Here is a 15,894-nt window from a genome sequence, read left to right on the forward strand (position 1 = left end):
TAATATTTTCAAATGTAAACAAATAGCCGCCACGTTAGGCCTAGCTCTACTCACACTAAAATTATTTATAATTCGACAACCATTGCATGCAGATCAACTAAAGTCATAATAGCCTGCTGTTGTGTTGTTTTAGCCATTCGGCTGTACCAGATCCATGAGTCCAAGAACCGTTAATAAATCCAGAACGACGTTAGGTCTTTTCCATCAACTCAAGAGCGGTCAAAGTGGATATTTTCATTGAAATATAATACCCAAAATATTTTGCGACTGCAATACTTCCTTGTGCGAAGTAAATTATTGTAGTCTTTAATTCGTACAAGGAAGTAAAAATCCTTTTGCATCTTCAACTATTACTTAGGTAAATCAGTAATCACTTCAGTAATCACACGATTATTGAAATCTTAGGAGAGATGAATTTTGAACGAAATACAATTTATTTTATTTTATTTATTTATTTATTTTATTTTATTTATTTATATTTTATAAAATAATTTATAGCTTAACGCTATAATAGATCAAATAAAACAATAAAAAATTCTGAGAGAATTCAGATTTTACATTACGCTCAAAGGGGCGTTTTTTTAACGTTTTGTGTGTTACCTTTATTTATAAAAGATCATGTTCTTCGCACTTAAACACAAAATTCAATTCAACAGTAACATCGCAAAATAATTTTAAAATGAGCATTTCCGATACATAGTCTCGCGCGCTGCAGATAATTTTTTTTTTTTTTTTTCAAACTTCGGCTTCCAGGTGTCCATATGGCTTTTTTTTTTTTTTTTTTTTTTTTTTTTTTTTTTTTTTTTGCAATGCGAGAAACATACATACATTTATGCAGATTCTTCATTATTTAATTTCTTTAACTATAATACAGGGCTCTAATATTTGGTGCCAACAATTTAAAACGTGAAACGGCATTTGAACGTAAAATCCCAAAACGAAATTAATAGTTCTTTTGGGCAATTGCCCCTTTGGACTAATAATTATATTTACAGAAATCATCTGCAGTCTTCTGTTAAGAATAGTAAAAGCATGGGGCGCCCATGATGAATTTTAAAAAATTATTACTTATACGTTTCACAATGAAATTAAATTAATAGATTTAATTATTTAGGTTCCCCACGCTTTTATTATTCTCCAAATAGAATTGTAGGTGAATTTGGTAAATAAAATTATTTAATCTCTTTCCCATTAAACGGTATGATAAATTATTTTTCTCTGTTAAGTGCATTAATTATCATATCCATTTTAAATTGAAGATTTATATAAAAATTTATATAAAAATTTTAAATTGATTTATATAAAACTTTTTTAATTGTATTTTATTTTTGATCTGATCTTTGAATTATAATTTTAAAATTTTTTAATCTAAAAATTAAGATCAGTTTTAAAAATTAGGCAAAATGCAACCTAAGAATGTCTGAAAATTTAATTAAACATTTTACCTGGTTTTTGATTTAGGTCCCTTCTCAGCGTTTAAAATACCTTACTTAAGAATTCGAAAGATTATTTTATATTTCATGTATGTTGCCAAAGTATACATTTATGATTTAAATATATGAATCAAATTATTTTCGCTCTTCGTCATTGTGTATTATTGATACATAGCTATTCAGATTAAAATTTATCGTAGATTAAAATTGGCGCCTTGTATTTATAAGCTAAATGTAACTTGTATTTTTACACAAATTTCGCATGTTTTAAGTACGAGCTAAAGCTGTAAAAAACAAGTATTTTAGTTGAAGTTGAACATACCGCCATCTATCGACAATACCACAAACTAAATTCTCTCTTAGTGACACTTCTTTTTCAAGAATTGAAAAGTTCGGAAATTTTTAGTGAGTAAACAGAATTTTAGGCATCAAAATTTGGAAAATAAATTTTAGGGCTTTTTAATAATTTAAGATGTGCAATTAGTTAAGATGATCAGGTCAGCTATAAACGAATAAAGTATTTTTTGAATACCAAAACTGAAGCAAAAGTTACTGAAAAACGTTTCAGTAACTTTTGCAACTGAAAAACTGAAAAACGTTTTAGTTTTACTGAAAAAGTTTAGTTTAACTGAAAAACGTTTTAGTAAACGTTTCAGTAAACTGCAATAAGATTTTTATGATGGAAAGCTGAAAAGTGGGAAAAACATACCTCTCGATTAGGTTTTTAGGGCCAATAGGATATTTAAATCTAAGAAGTAGAAAATTGGAATAAATAATTTAGAAAAGATGGGCTGAATTCAGTCTCAGTACACGATTTAAAGTCTAGTTCCATTTAAAACTGGATGATTGGAAAAATAATGAAAAAAATATGTTATAATATTGAGAAATGATCATTTTAAAAATCCTTTTGAACTTTTAAGACCTAATCTTTATCGAATGGGAGATCAGTTGTTAAAATATTCACTTTGAATTTAAGCTTCACTCTAATTTTACATTATAAGAATGTGAATAAAAAGGGCGGTTTAGATTGAAAGTAATACCGGCATATTATTTGTTTCGTAATATCCTTTACATTATTGTTTAAAGTGCTTTTTAACTTCGATATGTGCAACTAGCAGAAGTTCTCTGTGAAATATGAATGTTTTTATATATGTTACTGGCAATGTATCAAAATGCCGGCATTCTCTAGAATACGTAAGTATTTTATAAAATGCCTGGGTTTTTTAAGCAAAGTATCTGAGAATTATTATGTATTTTTCCTAGGCATTCTCTAGAATGTCGAATGCTATTTAGGGCCAATGTGAGAAAAGGTTATTTATTAAACCAAAGGAGCGTTAACTCAGAAGGGCTATTAATTTCGTTTGGCATTTTGCGTCGATTTATTTTCTGCGTTGATTCACTTTTCAAACTGTTGCCACCAAATATTACAACCCTGTATTGTATTTAAAAAAATTAAATAGTGAAGAATCTGCATAAATGTATGTATTTTTCTCGCATCGTGATAAAGCAACGGTACTTAGAGCCATCGAACTTTGAATAACGTAATCCTCCTCCGAATATGGGCATCTGGAAACGCAAATTTGTAATCTGGAATTTGTTTTATTATCGATTTCATATTTTGTAACACTTTATTGAATTTTTGTTTAACAAACTCAACGATTTCAAAGCGAGCCATGGCAACACTGTACGAGGGAAAAAAAACTTTTTATCTCCAGCGCGCAATTCGACAGATATTCAGGAATTAAATTACATGTTTCATGTTTGTTAAACGAAGATATGTGTGAAAATATATTTAAACATTAAATGAAAAAATACCTAAACCAAATTTTGAAACATTACTTCATCTTATGCATTGTCATACACAAATAGTGTGGGTACAAAATTGGAACTCGATACCTGATTAAGAAGTAAATTAAAAATCAATGGCAAAATTTCACCCATAGTGAAATACCATAAATGAACTAAATAAAAGTTTATGAAATTTCGCTGTTTTCGAGTGCTTTGTCTTAATCAGCTAACTAACGGGCCATTTTAAAATGCCTTCCATAAAGGCCATCTAAGGAAAACTCCCTCCGCCATTCATCAGTCATGACGAAGCTTTCGTGTACTTTGTCATAACCAATTTAATCTCCTACAATTCTCAGTTGCCTTCTATTTAAAGGGTCTCTCTATTTTTTTTTCTTTTTAGCTTTATTAGTAAGCACCATTTTTTTCACGCTTACGACATCTCCAATTCAACAGCAAAAGCAACATAGCAGTTGACGTTTAGAATTCCCAATGCAGCGTTAAAGTGCTGGCATATATTTTTCTGTTTTTTTTTTTTTTTTTTTTTTTTTTTTTTTCCGGGGGGGGGGGGGAAGGACTATTGTTTTCGTTTTGCCATTTTGCGTTGAATCACTATAAATGTCCGTTTCACTTTTCAAACTGTTGCCATCAAATGTTAGAGTCCTGCACTATATTTGAAGAAATTAAATAATATAAAAATCTGCATAAATGTATGTATATTTCTAGCATTCTGATAAAACAACGGTACATAGAGCCATCGAATTTTGAATGACGTCATCCTCCTACGAATATGGGCATGTGGAACACCAAATTTTAAATTTGAAATTTGTTTTATGATCGATTTCCTATTTTGTAAAACTTTAACGAATTTTTGATAAACAAACTCAAGGATTTCAAAGCGAGCAATGGCAACACTCTACGGGGGAAAAAACCGTTTTATCTCCAGCGTGCGGAACTGTGTACCTGAAATTCTAAAGATATGCTCATTTTAAAATCATTTTGCGATATTACCTTAGAACTGAATTTTACGGTTTATGTGCGAATAACGTGATATTTAATAAATAAAAGTAACACACGAAACGTTAAAATAAACGCCCTTTTAGGCGTAATGTAAAATCTGAAAGCGTTCGTATTTTATTTTTATTTAAAATTATTGTTTTATTATATTACATCCTTTTCATCACCTTTACTAGCATGGCCGCAGAAGGTATGAATTTTTTGGCACTAGTATCACTAGGGTGTTGGAAACCCCTATACCGACAAAATGTTAAATTAGCCATTTTCGATGTACCTTTTCTCAAACTCTGCTGTAGATACACGGTTGAAATTTTTTGTGCAATTAAAGTATACCTATCTGATTCTACTGAAATGAGTTTTTGAAATATTTTGAATTTTAGAGTAATTTACAGAATATTTTGTTAGGCATAGTAAAAATTAGCACTTTTCTCACACAAAAAAATTTTTCAAATTTGTTTTTCTCAGTTTATATCAAGAAGTTCATTTCAATAAATATTAGGAAGCATAATAAATAAGCCATAAAAATTTTAGATGCCTGTGAGGAGTAGTTCCTGAGAAAACGTACATCGAGTATAAGAAAATCACGTTTGGAGAAAAACACGTTTTCATGTAAAAATCCCTATTTATTAAAGCATTCGATGACAAATAAAAACTGGAGTTTTTAAGAAGCTAACAGTGTAGAGAATTTGAAAATTCAAAAATCCGAAATCACCATTTTTTGAAGAATTTTGGCTTCCAACACCCCTTATACACATAACAAATTACAGAAACGGAATCACACAACGGTTACAAAAACTCTATAACGAGGAAGTGATTATCATGTTGGTTTAATCCATCATCGACTACAATCTCATGATTCGAAACGAATTCGTGATGTTCGTAACGAATCGAAGATGTATTTCATATTTTGCCGGTTTGTCATTTGGCATTCTATAGAATGCTTAGGAAATGTGTGAAATCATTTTATACGTTGCCAATCAGTTTTCGGCGTTCCATAAAATGCTTAGATATTGTACATAATGCCAGATTTCATGCATTGCCGGAATCCTTTTGTTTACATTTGTATTTTCAAGTTTATGTATATATATAGTATAAATATATAACGCTATCATGCCTTCGTAGTGTAGTGGAGCAGGCTACTACATATGCCTTCGTAGAGTAGTGGAGCAGGCCACTACACATGCCTTCGTAGTGTAGTGATTAGCAAGCTGGGCGCGTATTCTAGATATCCATAGTTCGTTTCCCGGCGAAGGCTTTGCTCATTTTTAACATCTCCCTCTTCCAAAAAATACCTAATGTCTCTACACCCTTTTACAGGGGAATACGTAGCTACAAATGCCAGCCGCAGGTACTAAAAGTCATTGTTTCCTAGCAACTGCGTTGATATTCCCTGTGGTGGCCAAAATTGTGGACACTTTTGGAAATTTTTATGTTTTTGAACTTTGTATGCTTATAGAAAACGTTACGCTTCACAAAATGCAAACTTGTATATATCATTTTAAAGAGAATTTATTACTGAATTCAATACAAAACACAAAATTCAATTATTTGCAATACAAAAAAGTTAAACGCTAATAGTTATCGATATACATTAGATAGTGTTGATTGCAGTAAGTTATCATTACTTAGTAGGGTACCCTTTATTTTTGATTACAGCTTCACATCGAACGTTTCATTGAGCTGACAAGAGTTTCAAGCTCTTCTTTCGTTATCACATGATGCCAGAAAACAATTATAGCCTTAATTAGTTCCCTTTTATTTGATGGGCGCCTCATTCTGACAAGAGTTTTCAAACGGTGCCACAAATTTTCGATAGGATTGAGGTCAGGACTGTTTCCTGCCCATGACAACAATTTAATGCTCTTTGTACGAAACCACTCTTTCGATATTTTGGCCGTATGGCAAGGAGCAGAATCCTGCTGAAAAATAAACGAAGCATTGTTGGGAAGGAGATCTCTGATGGAAGGTAAAAGTTTTGGTTCTAGAATAGTGTCAATGTATTTTCTGGCATTCAGTGTCCCATCGATGACATGAAGGCGACCAATACCATCTGCTGACATGCATGACCAAATCATAACACTAACTGGGTTCTTCACAGTTGCTTGAATGCAGTCAGGATGTAGCTCTTCTCCTATTCTACGTCTTACATATTTCCGACCATCACTACCGAATAACGATATCTTAGTTTCATCACTCCATATAACTTGTGACCACTGATCATCTGTCCAATTAATGTGTTCCTTTGCCCACTGTAGTCTTTGTTTTTGTTGCTGAAAATTAAGATAAGGCTTTTTTCGTGGAATTCTACCTCTCATTCCAACATCTGTTAATCTTCTCCTGATTGTTCTTGAACTGACAATAACACCATCATCATTCAGATCACTTCTGATGGCCGCTAATGACATTTTTCTATCTTGGAGACATAGTCGTTTTATTCTTCTGTCATCAATGGATGTGGTGCACCTTTTTCGGCCTTTTCCTTCTTTGTTTTTTATTGAATTTGTCTCCTGATACCGTATGCAAAACTTTCGGACTCCAGATGTAGTCACTGAACCATCCACCTGTCTTGCAATTTCAGCATAGGCAAGACCACTTTCTCGTAACACAATAATATTACATCTCTTTCTAGGTGTCCAATCTACTCTTTTATTTGATGTCATTGCTTCTTGACTAAATATTAAAATTTTTACAAAAATTCCTACTTGTAATTGCAGTGTATATGAAACAGGTCCTCCTTCTACAGAACAAAGCAAAATAATGAATTGTTTCAAGTGTAAACATGATGTCGGCTTCTACTGGCAGTCATTAACATTTGATTGGTTCTCAGAACAAGAACAGTGATTGGCCAGGAAAGCTAGACATTACAAACCACTTCATAACTGTGTTTTTTATTTCTATTAACGTACATATAACTTTTTTGTATTGCAAATAATTGAATTTTGTGTTTTGTATTGAATTCAGTAATAAATTCTCTTTAAAATTATATATACAAGTTTGCAGTTTGCGAAACGTAACATTTTCTATAAGCATACAAAGTTCAAAAACATAAAAATTTCCAAAAGTATCCACAATTTTGGCCACCACTGTAAAAGTCATTGTTTCCTAGCAACTGCGTTGATATTCCCTAATAGTATTTCAATGAAATGTTTAAATTGTGCTGTATGGGATGTTTCCTCTTGACATTGTTTTAAGATTTTGTTCTGTAATTTTTTCAGAATAGAATTTTAAAAGATTTTTGCTTGATGTAGAGTCTGCTTCTTCGAGAAATATTTTATTGAACAAAAATTATGTTTTCTCCTGCTAAGAACGCAAATCAGATTGAATCAAAAATAAATGAAGTCATTTATTTGGGAAGGAGAAATAGATTTATCGTTTCTAGAATTTGAAATAACTAGTTTTTAAAATTAGGAAACCTTCTTACCATTTGTTCGCTATCGGAAAATGAAAAGAAAGAATCCATAGTAATTAATTTTCCGTTTAGAACAGTTAACTAAACTAGATTTCCTTTATCGATGCTTCTGATGAACTGCAAGTAATGCTAGTAAAAGATTTATACTTCGCCATTTTTTCCTCGTTTGCTTATTAGAAGATGATTAATGTGAATTTCAGTATTTAATAAAAGAATAATATAGAAAATTTAAAGTAGTAGTTTTCACAAGTAGAATTCTCATTTTATGTGGCAAATAAAAAAAAGGTCAAAAAGGATAAATGATTCTTTTGCCTTTTTTAAATTCTTCCTTTTTTCTGTCAATCAGTAGGAAATTTTCTAGAGCCATTAAAATCTTTTTTTCTAATATGCGATAATTAATAAATTAACTTTTTTTTCAGGTACGTCTCCCACATGATCTTCTGGATTTTTAGCTTAGCACTGCTATCGTGGCCTTTGAGAGTACTGATTCAGTACAATACAGCTTACGTTCACTATCAGGTGAATAAGCTCTTCGGCGTCAACTACCTCACCCCATCCAGTGAAGCACAGATGATTGGTCACATGTCTCGTGGTACCACAATCGACAGTTCGGAATTCGAGCGACAAATCATCAACAATAATACCATCGCACCCAGTTACTCCGAGTCTCTTCTTCTCAGATCCTCCAGCTCATTCATTGAGCAGAATCGATTGGCTCCCAATCAGAACCAGACCGAAACCAACAGACCACCAAACCAGCTCGAATCCAACCGACCAGCGAACCAGACTTCGTCTTCTTCCAGACGATACTCCACTGGAATCCCTGTTTCCATAAGCAGATCGTCCCTCCAAAATGGACGAGTCGTTTATTATGTGTCACCGCTGGAGGAGGTGAACAACGAGAACAGTTCCAGAAGGACTGAGAATGATCTACATCAAAGTTCTACAACGCAAGATTTGGCACCTCCCCCGTCTTATGACGATGCCTTACGTCACTGCCGACCCCTTTTCCTTCCTCTGCGAAGATCGGTGACGGACAGAGACATTCAAAGAAGATTACCCTTGGTGTTTGTACCAGGGCTTCATTTACAAGGTCACCAAAGAGATAGGATTCCTCTTGGAGAAGACATTGAAGAGAACGAGCCGGAATCGGTACAGACTAGGTTATGACCAATAAGGTCTCCTGGGATGAAGGTGACTGTATAGTGTGGATAAATTTCTTAAAATGCATTTTGGAGTGAAGCATTTTTTTTTTCTTTGGTGAAAGCCTATAGTTCTAATTTAAGACATTTTGCCACCAGCTAAAGATGAAACTAACCATCCTATTACGCGAGATATATAATGTCTGCAATTTTCTCCCGAGAAATCAAAGCAAAGTTGTTCTAAAACAAATTCAAATAGATACATGCTTCTAGATTTTTGAAACAATATTCTGAGAATTTTTTTAAACCTTATTAAACTTCTGTGCATAGGATTAAACATGGAACGTTGTTTATATCTCTGCATGAGTGTGTTTGCATGATATGTTTTATATATTTCCCCTCTTTTAGTTGTTTGCTTATGGCAATACCTTCTCTCTATAGTCTTCCTTGTGTTAGAAGTCAACCGAAGCACAAAAAGAGCCAGCATATAAAGAATGTGCCACAGTTTCTACTGATTCGTGATTCCAGAGATGGGAAACTGTGGCATCTGTAAGAACATGATGATTTTTGAATTTACGAAATCATAGATGCCAGCATGTATCTAATTAAATTTGTTTTATTTTTTAAAAAATATATTTCTTTGAAATCTTCCGGAAGCTTATTGAAAATCTTAAATTTCTTATTCTATAAAATTTAATATTAATATAAAATTCCTAATTTCCTTTAGGTTTATTAACAGTGCACGTGAATTACAATACGTAAATACAAATTTACTTATTCTTTTGAAATGCTGGTATTATTAACCATACTCACAGTTAAGAAGAATTTATTTAGTTTGCTTTAGTATATGCATAGAAGTTTCGTGATATTATTAAATTTTCAAAAGATTTGTAAAGTATAGAAACTGGTGGATATTTATTTTATCGATTTTTTTAATCTGTTATAAAAAATAGAGTTTCCAATTTTTCATCAAGATTCTTCTAATTTGGAATTAAGAAAACTGATGCTTGTGTTAATTACAGTTCATATGAATTCACTTATATATTGCAGTAACTTTTAAAAAAAAAGTACTAAGAAAATCACTGTTAATATAATTCAGTAGTGGAAAATGGGATTTAAACATTTAGTAGTTCAAGTCTTTAAATATCATGATAGACATATTTTATTAAAACACGAATTCCACATGTTTATAAGAGAAAATGTCGAAGTAAATTATTACCTAAATATTGAATTGATAGAAGCATTGTAATATTTCAAACAAAATTCCTTCGCATTGTTATTTTTAATGATGTATCTTTCAATATTCTTATTTTTTTCGAATTATGGTGTGCAATATGGCTTAATGCACTTACAAATATTTTATTTAAATCGTTTCAATTATCCAAGAACTTAAATCGTATCAATTATCCAAGAAGTCATTAATGTGCAGCATTTACTAAAATTATTGTTAATTAATTTAAATTAAATTTTATTAATAGGAATTAAAATTTTATGAATAGTTTGATTCCACAAAGTGAAATAAGAGAAAATTTTTAAAGGCCACACTTTTTACTCTGAGCAGAGACTGTGGATATTTTATAAAATTGCAGACAAAAAATCTAAAGTTTACTTTTAAGATAACATTCTTCGAAATATGAACTTATCTTTTATGCTTACCATTCGTTTTTCCTACGTGAACGTGCAGTTTTTTACAGTGAAACCTTAGCTCACGAACTTAATTCGTTCTTGGAGATATTTCTTCATGCGAAATATTCGTAAACGTAAGCATTTTCCTCTACAGGAATTGATTCCTTTTCGAATACCATAATATTGTTAATTGAATGTAACTTCGTATGAAATTTACTAAAACTAATGCATACGTAGTATTAATTATACACAATATTTAGTGCAATGCTGAACATCTAAACATATAAAAAATAGTTAAACTTTAATTAGATTCTACCATATCTCTGTGAAAGAAAGTTGAGGACACAAACAAAAAACAGTGAAGAAGGCCAAAATGCAGATTGCTATTGTTTAAAAGTTAAATCCGATTCGTAAAAATATCAGATAGCTTTTTTTTTTATTGTTTTTTTCTGTTTTGTTTTTTAAAACCATTTGCCTGTACTTGAGAATCGCTGAGCCTTTTCTCATTCATTTCAAGATGATTTGTTTCAATTTACGTTTTCGTGTGTTCTTATAGTATGTTCTAATATATTTGTTTTTAGTCCAAAGGGATTTGAATCCCGAAGAACTATTAGTTTCGTTTTGGCATTTTGCGTCGGACTCATAAATGTCGGTTCACTTTTCAGACTGTTGCCACAAAATGTTAGAGTCCTGCATTATATTTGAAGAAATTAAATAATGAAAAATCTGCATAAATGTATGTATATTTCTCGTATTGTGATAAAACAACGGTACATAGAGTCATCGAATTTTGAATAACGTAATCCTCCAACGAATATGAGCATGTGGAAGACCCAATTTGAAATTTGAAATTTGTTTTATGATCGATTTCCTATTTTTTAAAACTTTGACGAATTTTTGATTAACAAACTCAAGGATTTCAAAGCGAGCAATGGCAACGTTGTGCAGAAAAAACATTTTTATCTCCAGCGCGTGAGTCTCTGTATCGGAAATTCTAAAGATAGGCTCGTTTTAAAACTATTTTGCGATATTGCTGTTGCACTGGATCTTATGGTTTAAGTGCGAGGAACATGATATTTAATAAAGAAAGGTAACACACAAAATGTTAAAAAACGCCCCTTTGGACGTAATTTAAAATCTGAAACATTTCAGATTTTTTTTTTTTTTTTTTTTTTTTTTTTTTTTTTTTTGTTTGCGTTTTAACAACAAAACAAGAATGGCATTGTTATTGCAAATACTCGTGCCACGACTTTTGTCAGGATGGTAATGTCTATGAACCTATGCATCTTACCCAATTTTGCATAAGTATTGCGATCCATGCACCTATAAACATCCTCCGTTCTGTCTCCTTCTGAAGATATTTGCTCCAGCGCATTAATTGCATTCAGTTTAGAATAACATTTGTTGCCAACTTACATGTTCGTATCTCGAGAACATCTTTCGTCATCTAAGACATTTCTCATTTGGAAAATTTGTTCGTGAGCTAAGGTTCTACTGTATTAGATTTGCAACAAAAGCTACTTATTTCGTACATTACTTTACGGTTTAAATTCAAATGAAGTTACTAATTAAAAAATTTTAAAACTGTTCGCTTCTCTTTATAATGTACTTCTTTGCCATTAACCAGTTAACTCGTTTTAAGAGTGCGCACCATTTTGTATCGCCAGAATTGAGCCACGATGAGTATATTTGTCAATCACAGAGTAAAGTTGCGCTGGTAAGATATTGGATGAAAAAAATGGTTTATTTTATAAAATTGTAAATTTTATTACTAATATTTACTTATTTGGTTAATATAAGCATATATTGAATACATATTAAACTAAAAACGCATTAAATTAAATTAAATATTATACATATAAAAGTAAGAATTTAAATTCTTGCCGTGGAGTGATATTCAGCAAAACAGGGTACTATACACAATGGGACTTTGCAAATCGAACACCAATAACGCGATTCCTTCCTGACCTTACGTTTGTAGCAATGCGAACACCATCGTGTAGGGTGTTTTTTTTTTTTTTTTTTTTTTTTTTTTTTTTTTTTTTTTTTTTTTTTTTTAATGTTCCGGGTATATAATCCGGAACATAATTCCCGCCAAACTGGCTTATATTAGGTCAAAATGGTCAAGTTTGTGTCGATTTATTTCTTTCAATTGGATACGTCGCAAAAGTGTCTTCAATAAATTTGAGCAAAAAGTTGATACGCGATAATGTTCCATTATTTTTTTTTATATAATATGAATGCCTTAGACACATAATGTCTAGGAAATGGAGAAATATCTTTTTATAGTACTTTTTGAGTCGTTTTCTTGCTGTGGAGTACGCTATGATAATTCCATCGCTCATTATAATGTACTTCTTTGCCATTAACCAGTTAACTCGTTTTAAGAGTGCGCACCGTTTTGCATCGCCAGAATCGAGCTACGATGAGTATATTCGTCAATCACAGAGTAAAGTTGCGCTGGTAAGATTTTGGATGAAAACAAATGGGTTTATGTTATAAAATTGAAAATTTTATTAATAATATTTACTTATTTCAGCGAAACACTAATATTTACTCATTTCAGCTCATTACTAATATTTACTCATTACTAATATTTACTCATTTCAGCGAAACTCCACCCATTTTTTTATTATAATGAATCACTAGCTCCGGTTTCTTTGTTATTATTTTTCTTTTCTCTGTTTCTATTACGTTGTCATAATGTACAGTACTTACTAAATAAACCTCCCTCTTATTTTTCCATTCCATTACACGCGTGACGAGTATACTCGTCAATACACAAAATCATGCCGCTTCTTCATGACGAGTATACTCGTCAATACACAAAATCGTGCCGCTTCTCCATGGCGAGTATACTCGTCAATACACAAAAAGGTGCCGCTTCTCCATGACGAGTATACTCGTCAATCACAGTTAACTGGTTAATTGTTAACCACACAGTTTCCTGCTTTTAACTGCACAATTTCCTTTGTCATTAATTATAGATTGCGTAATGATTAACTCATTCCACTAAAGAGTTAATAATTATTCATTTTATTGGTGCACTTAATGATGGCTTGTTCCATTTTTCAATAATGCTTCACTCCAGACATGTAAAAACTGTTTGTGCAATCATAGCTGTAGACACGTTTTATGAGCTTATATGATGCTACGCGAGTGATTTTTGTCTCATTTATAGTTTTCCAAGCCACCTGTTTTCATTGCTTACCATGTTAACAACATTTCAGCAGCAATTTGAATGCATGATTTCCCTCCTCGATGCACAATACAAGGCATCTCCCACTATATTTATAGCACAGTTTTGTACAATGCAAAGAAATTGTTTATTGTTCTATAAATAATTATATTGTATAAATATATATATATACTTCTTCTGAAACGCTCTAAGTATGGGAGTGTAAAAAAGTGTTATATTTTACCCTATATTAACCGCTCTAGCAGGGGTTCTCAACCGGGGGATAGCGGAAATTAATAGTTTCAGGGGAAAAGGAGATCAGCCTTTTATTTATCTGCTGTTAAATAGTTAGTTTTGGTTTATAAATATGAAAAGTATGATTCGGACACGACTTCCTTGTACGGAATACTAAATTATAACTAAATTGTACGCATTTTTGCTGCATTTCATTTAAGCTTATTTTCTCAAATTTCATTAGAAATATATTTGTCATTCAATTAATTAAGTTCTTACTTCGTTGTAAGACAAAAATGCGTAAAAACCTCAAAATATCTTAATGGAAAATTGAAAAATATAGAAAAACTAAAGCACCAAATACAGTTAAAACAATTAAAAGAACAATTTTTGGAATTAACATTACAGTTTCTACGCAAAAACAAACAATTCGGCCAGCGGGCGACAACGCAAATTTTTCGCCGAACAAAACTGAAAGTTGGTCCCACTCGGTTAAAAAATATTGAAGGTGCAGAAACTGACTTAATTCACTATTCTGCTAAGTTTCAAATGTAAACAAGTATGGCTGCTATGGTAAACAAAAACTAGGCTTAGCCCATTTAAACAACTTTAAAATATTGATAATTCTAAAACTATTGCATGCAGATTACCTAAAATCATAAACACCTTAACCGGAAGATAAGAATAACGTAATTCAAACATTTTTAAAGCAAAAAATGCTCAATTTACCAGCATATAAGAATAAAAAAATGAGCTAACCCAGCCTAATATACATACATATATATATATATATATATATATGATGTACCAGCTTTTGTCCGGAATAAATAGAATGGTGTAGAAATATAGATGTAGTCGTAGCTTAAATTATCAGACGGTAAGTTTAAAAAACAGAATCCATTTATTATTAGTCACAGTTACAAAAATCATATTTCCGGAGTAAATAAAAAAGAATTACTAATAACTTTTTGTATGAAGTTTACTGCATCGTTACATTAAAGAAAAGACCCCGATATTCCTTTGCGAGTCCTTTTATAGCCTCTGGAAAGGCGGAGCTTCCGAGAAATGATGTCAGCCTCGTCAGCCATTCCAGTTCGCTTTAAATATCTCCAGAACATTCTATAACTGTACGTGTAGAAAAGGCAGGAAAAACAACTTGACTACGGGGCTGTGGATTTAATTTCACGTGCTTTCAAATAAGAGACCGTCGCCATTAAAAATGAAAAGAACATACAGTTAGAATTTTAAATGTATTCCTGACTTTGGAATTTTATTATATATATATATATATATATATATATATATATTCATATATATATATATATATATATATGCTTTTGGTGAGGCCGATTGCAAACAAAAAGGGAGGTGCACAACTACATGGGACATCAGTTCTATACACAAAATTTCAAAGTTCTGAGGCTACTCGCTTTTGAGTTATGCGAGATACTTACATACGTATAGATGTGCGTACAGACGTCATAAAAAATCCCTTCTGAATCCATTTTAAATGAATTTTATGATCAGTTTGGGGAAAAGTGTCCTTTATTCTGTCCTTACGTACAGATGTCGCGCAAAAACACCGGTAAATTGCATTCGACAGCGGTCAAATTTGGTATTTTCTTTGAAATCTTATACCCGAAATTTCTCGTGATTACAGTGCTTTATTTACTTCGTACAAGGAATTAAAAATTACTTTCATTAAAGTTTTGTTATTTTCTATACTTTTCCTTGTGTAATTTATAAAACACTTTCAAAAAATATCTAAATTAAAAAATCAAAAAATATCTAAATTTAATTTAATATCAAAAAATATCTAAAGTTAATTAAAAAATCTAAAGTTAATTAAAAAATCAAAAAATATCTAAAGTTAATTAAATAATATCAAAAAATATCTAAAGTTAATTAAATGTATATGTATTTTTCGAGTATTGGAAAGGAGAGACGGCGTCATAGTCTAGCAATGGTGAAAGGGGTGCACGGAGCAAGAAAGGTTGAGAACCACTGCGTTATAGACTGATATTGTACATTTGGTGTATTGTTCTGTAAAAGAAGAGAGTTGTTATTGAA

The 15,894-nt window shown here is 31.5% G+C and overlaps 1 protein-coding gene across 1 annotated transcript in view; it reads left to right on the forward strand.

The window, feature by feature from the left end:
* The window catches only part of LOC118191831 (transmembrane protein 151B-like), a 96,205-nt gene extending 87,391 nt beyond the window's left edge, over positions 1–8,814 (forward strand). Inside the window, exon 5 of the mRNA XM_085810280.1 lies at positions 8,064–8,814. Coding sequence (XP_085666406.1) covers positions 8,064–8,814 — 751 coding nt within the window. The remainder of the gene's footprint in view (positions 1–8,063) is intronic.
* Positions 8,815–15,894: the final 7,080 nt, after the last annotated feature.

The sequence above is a fragment of the Stegodyphus dumicola genome, chromosome 2 (assembly GCF_044657685.1).
Source record: "Stegodyphus dumicola isolate Sdum_Otavi_A_Nest chromosome 2, ASM4465768v1".
NCBI lineage: Eukaryota > Metazoa > Arthropoda > Arachnida > Araneae > Eresidae > Stegodyphus > Stegodyphus dumicola.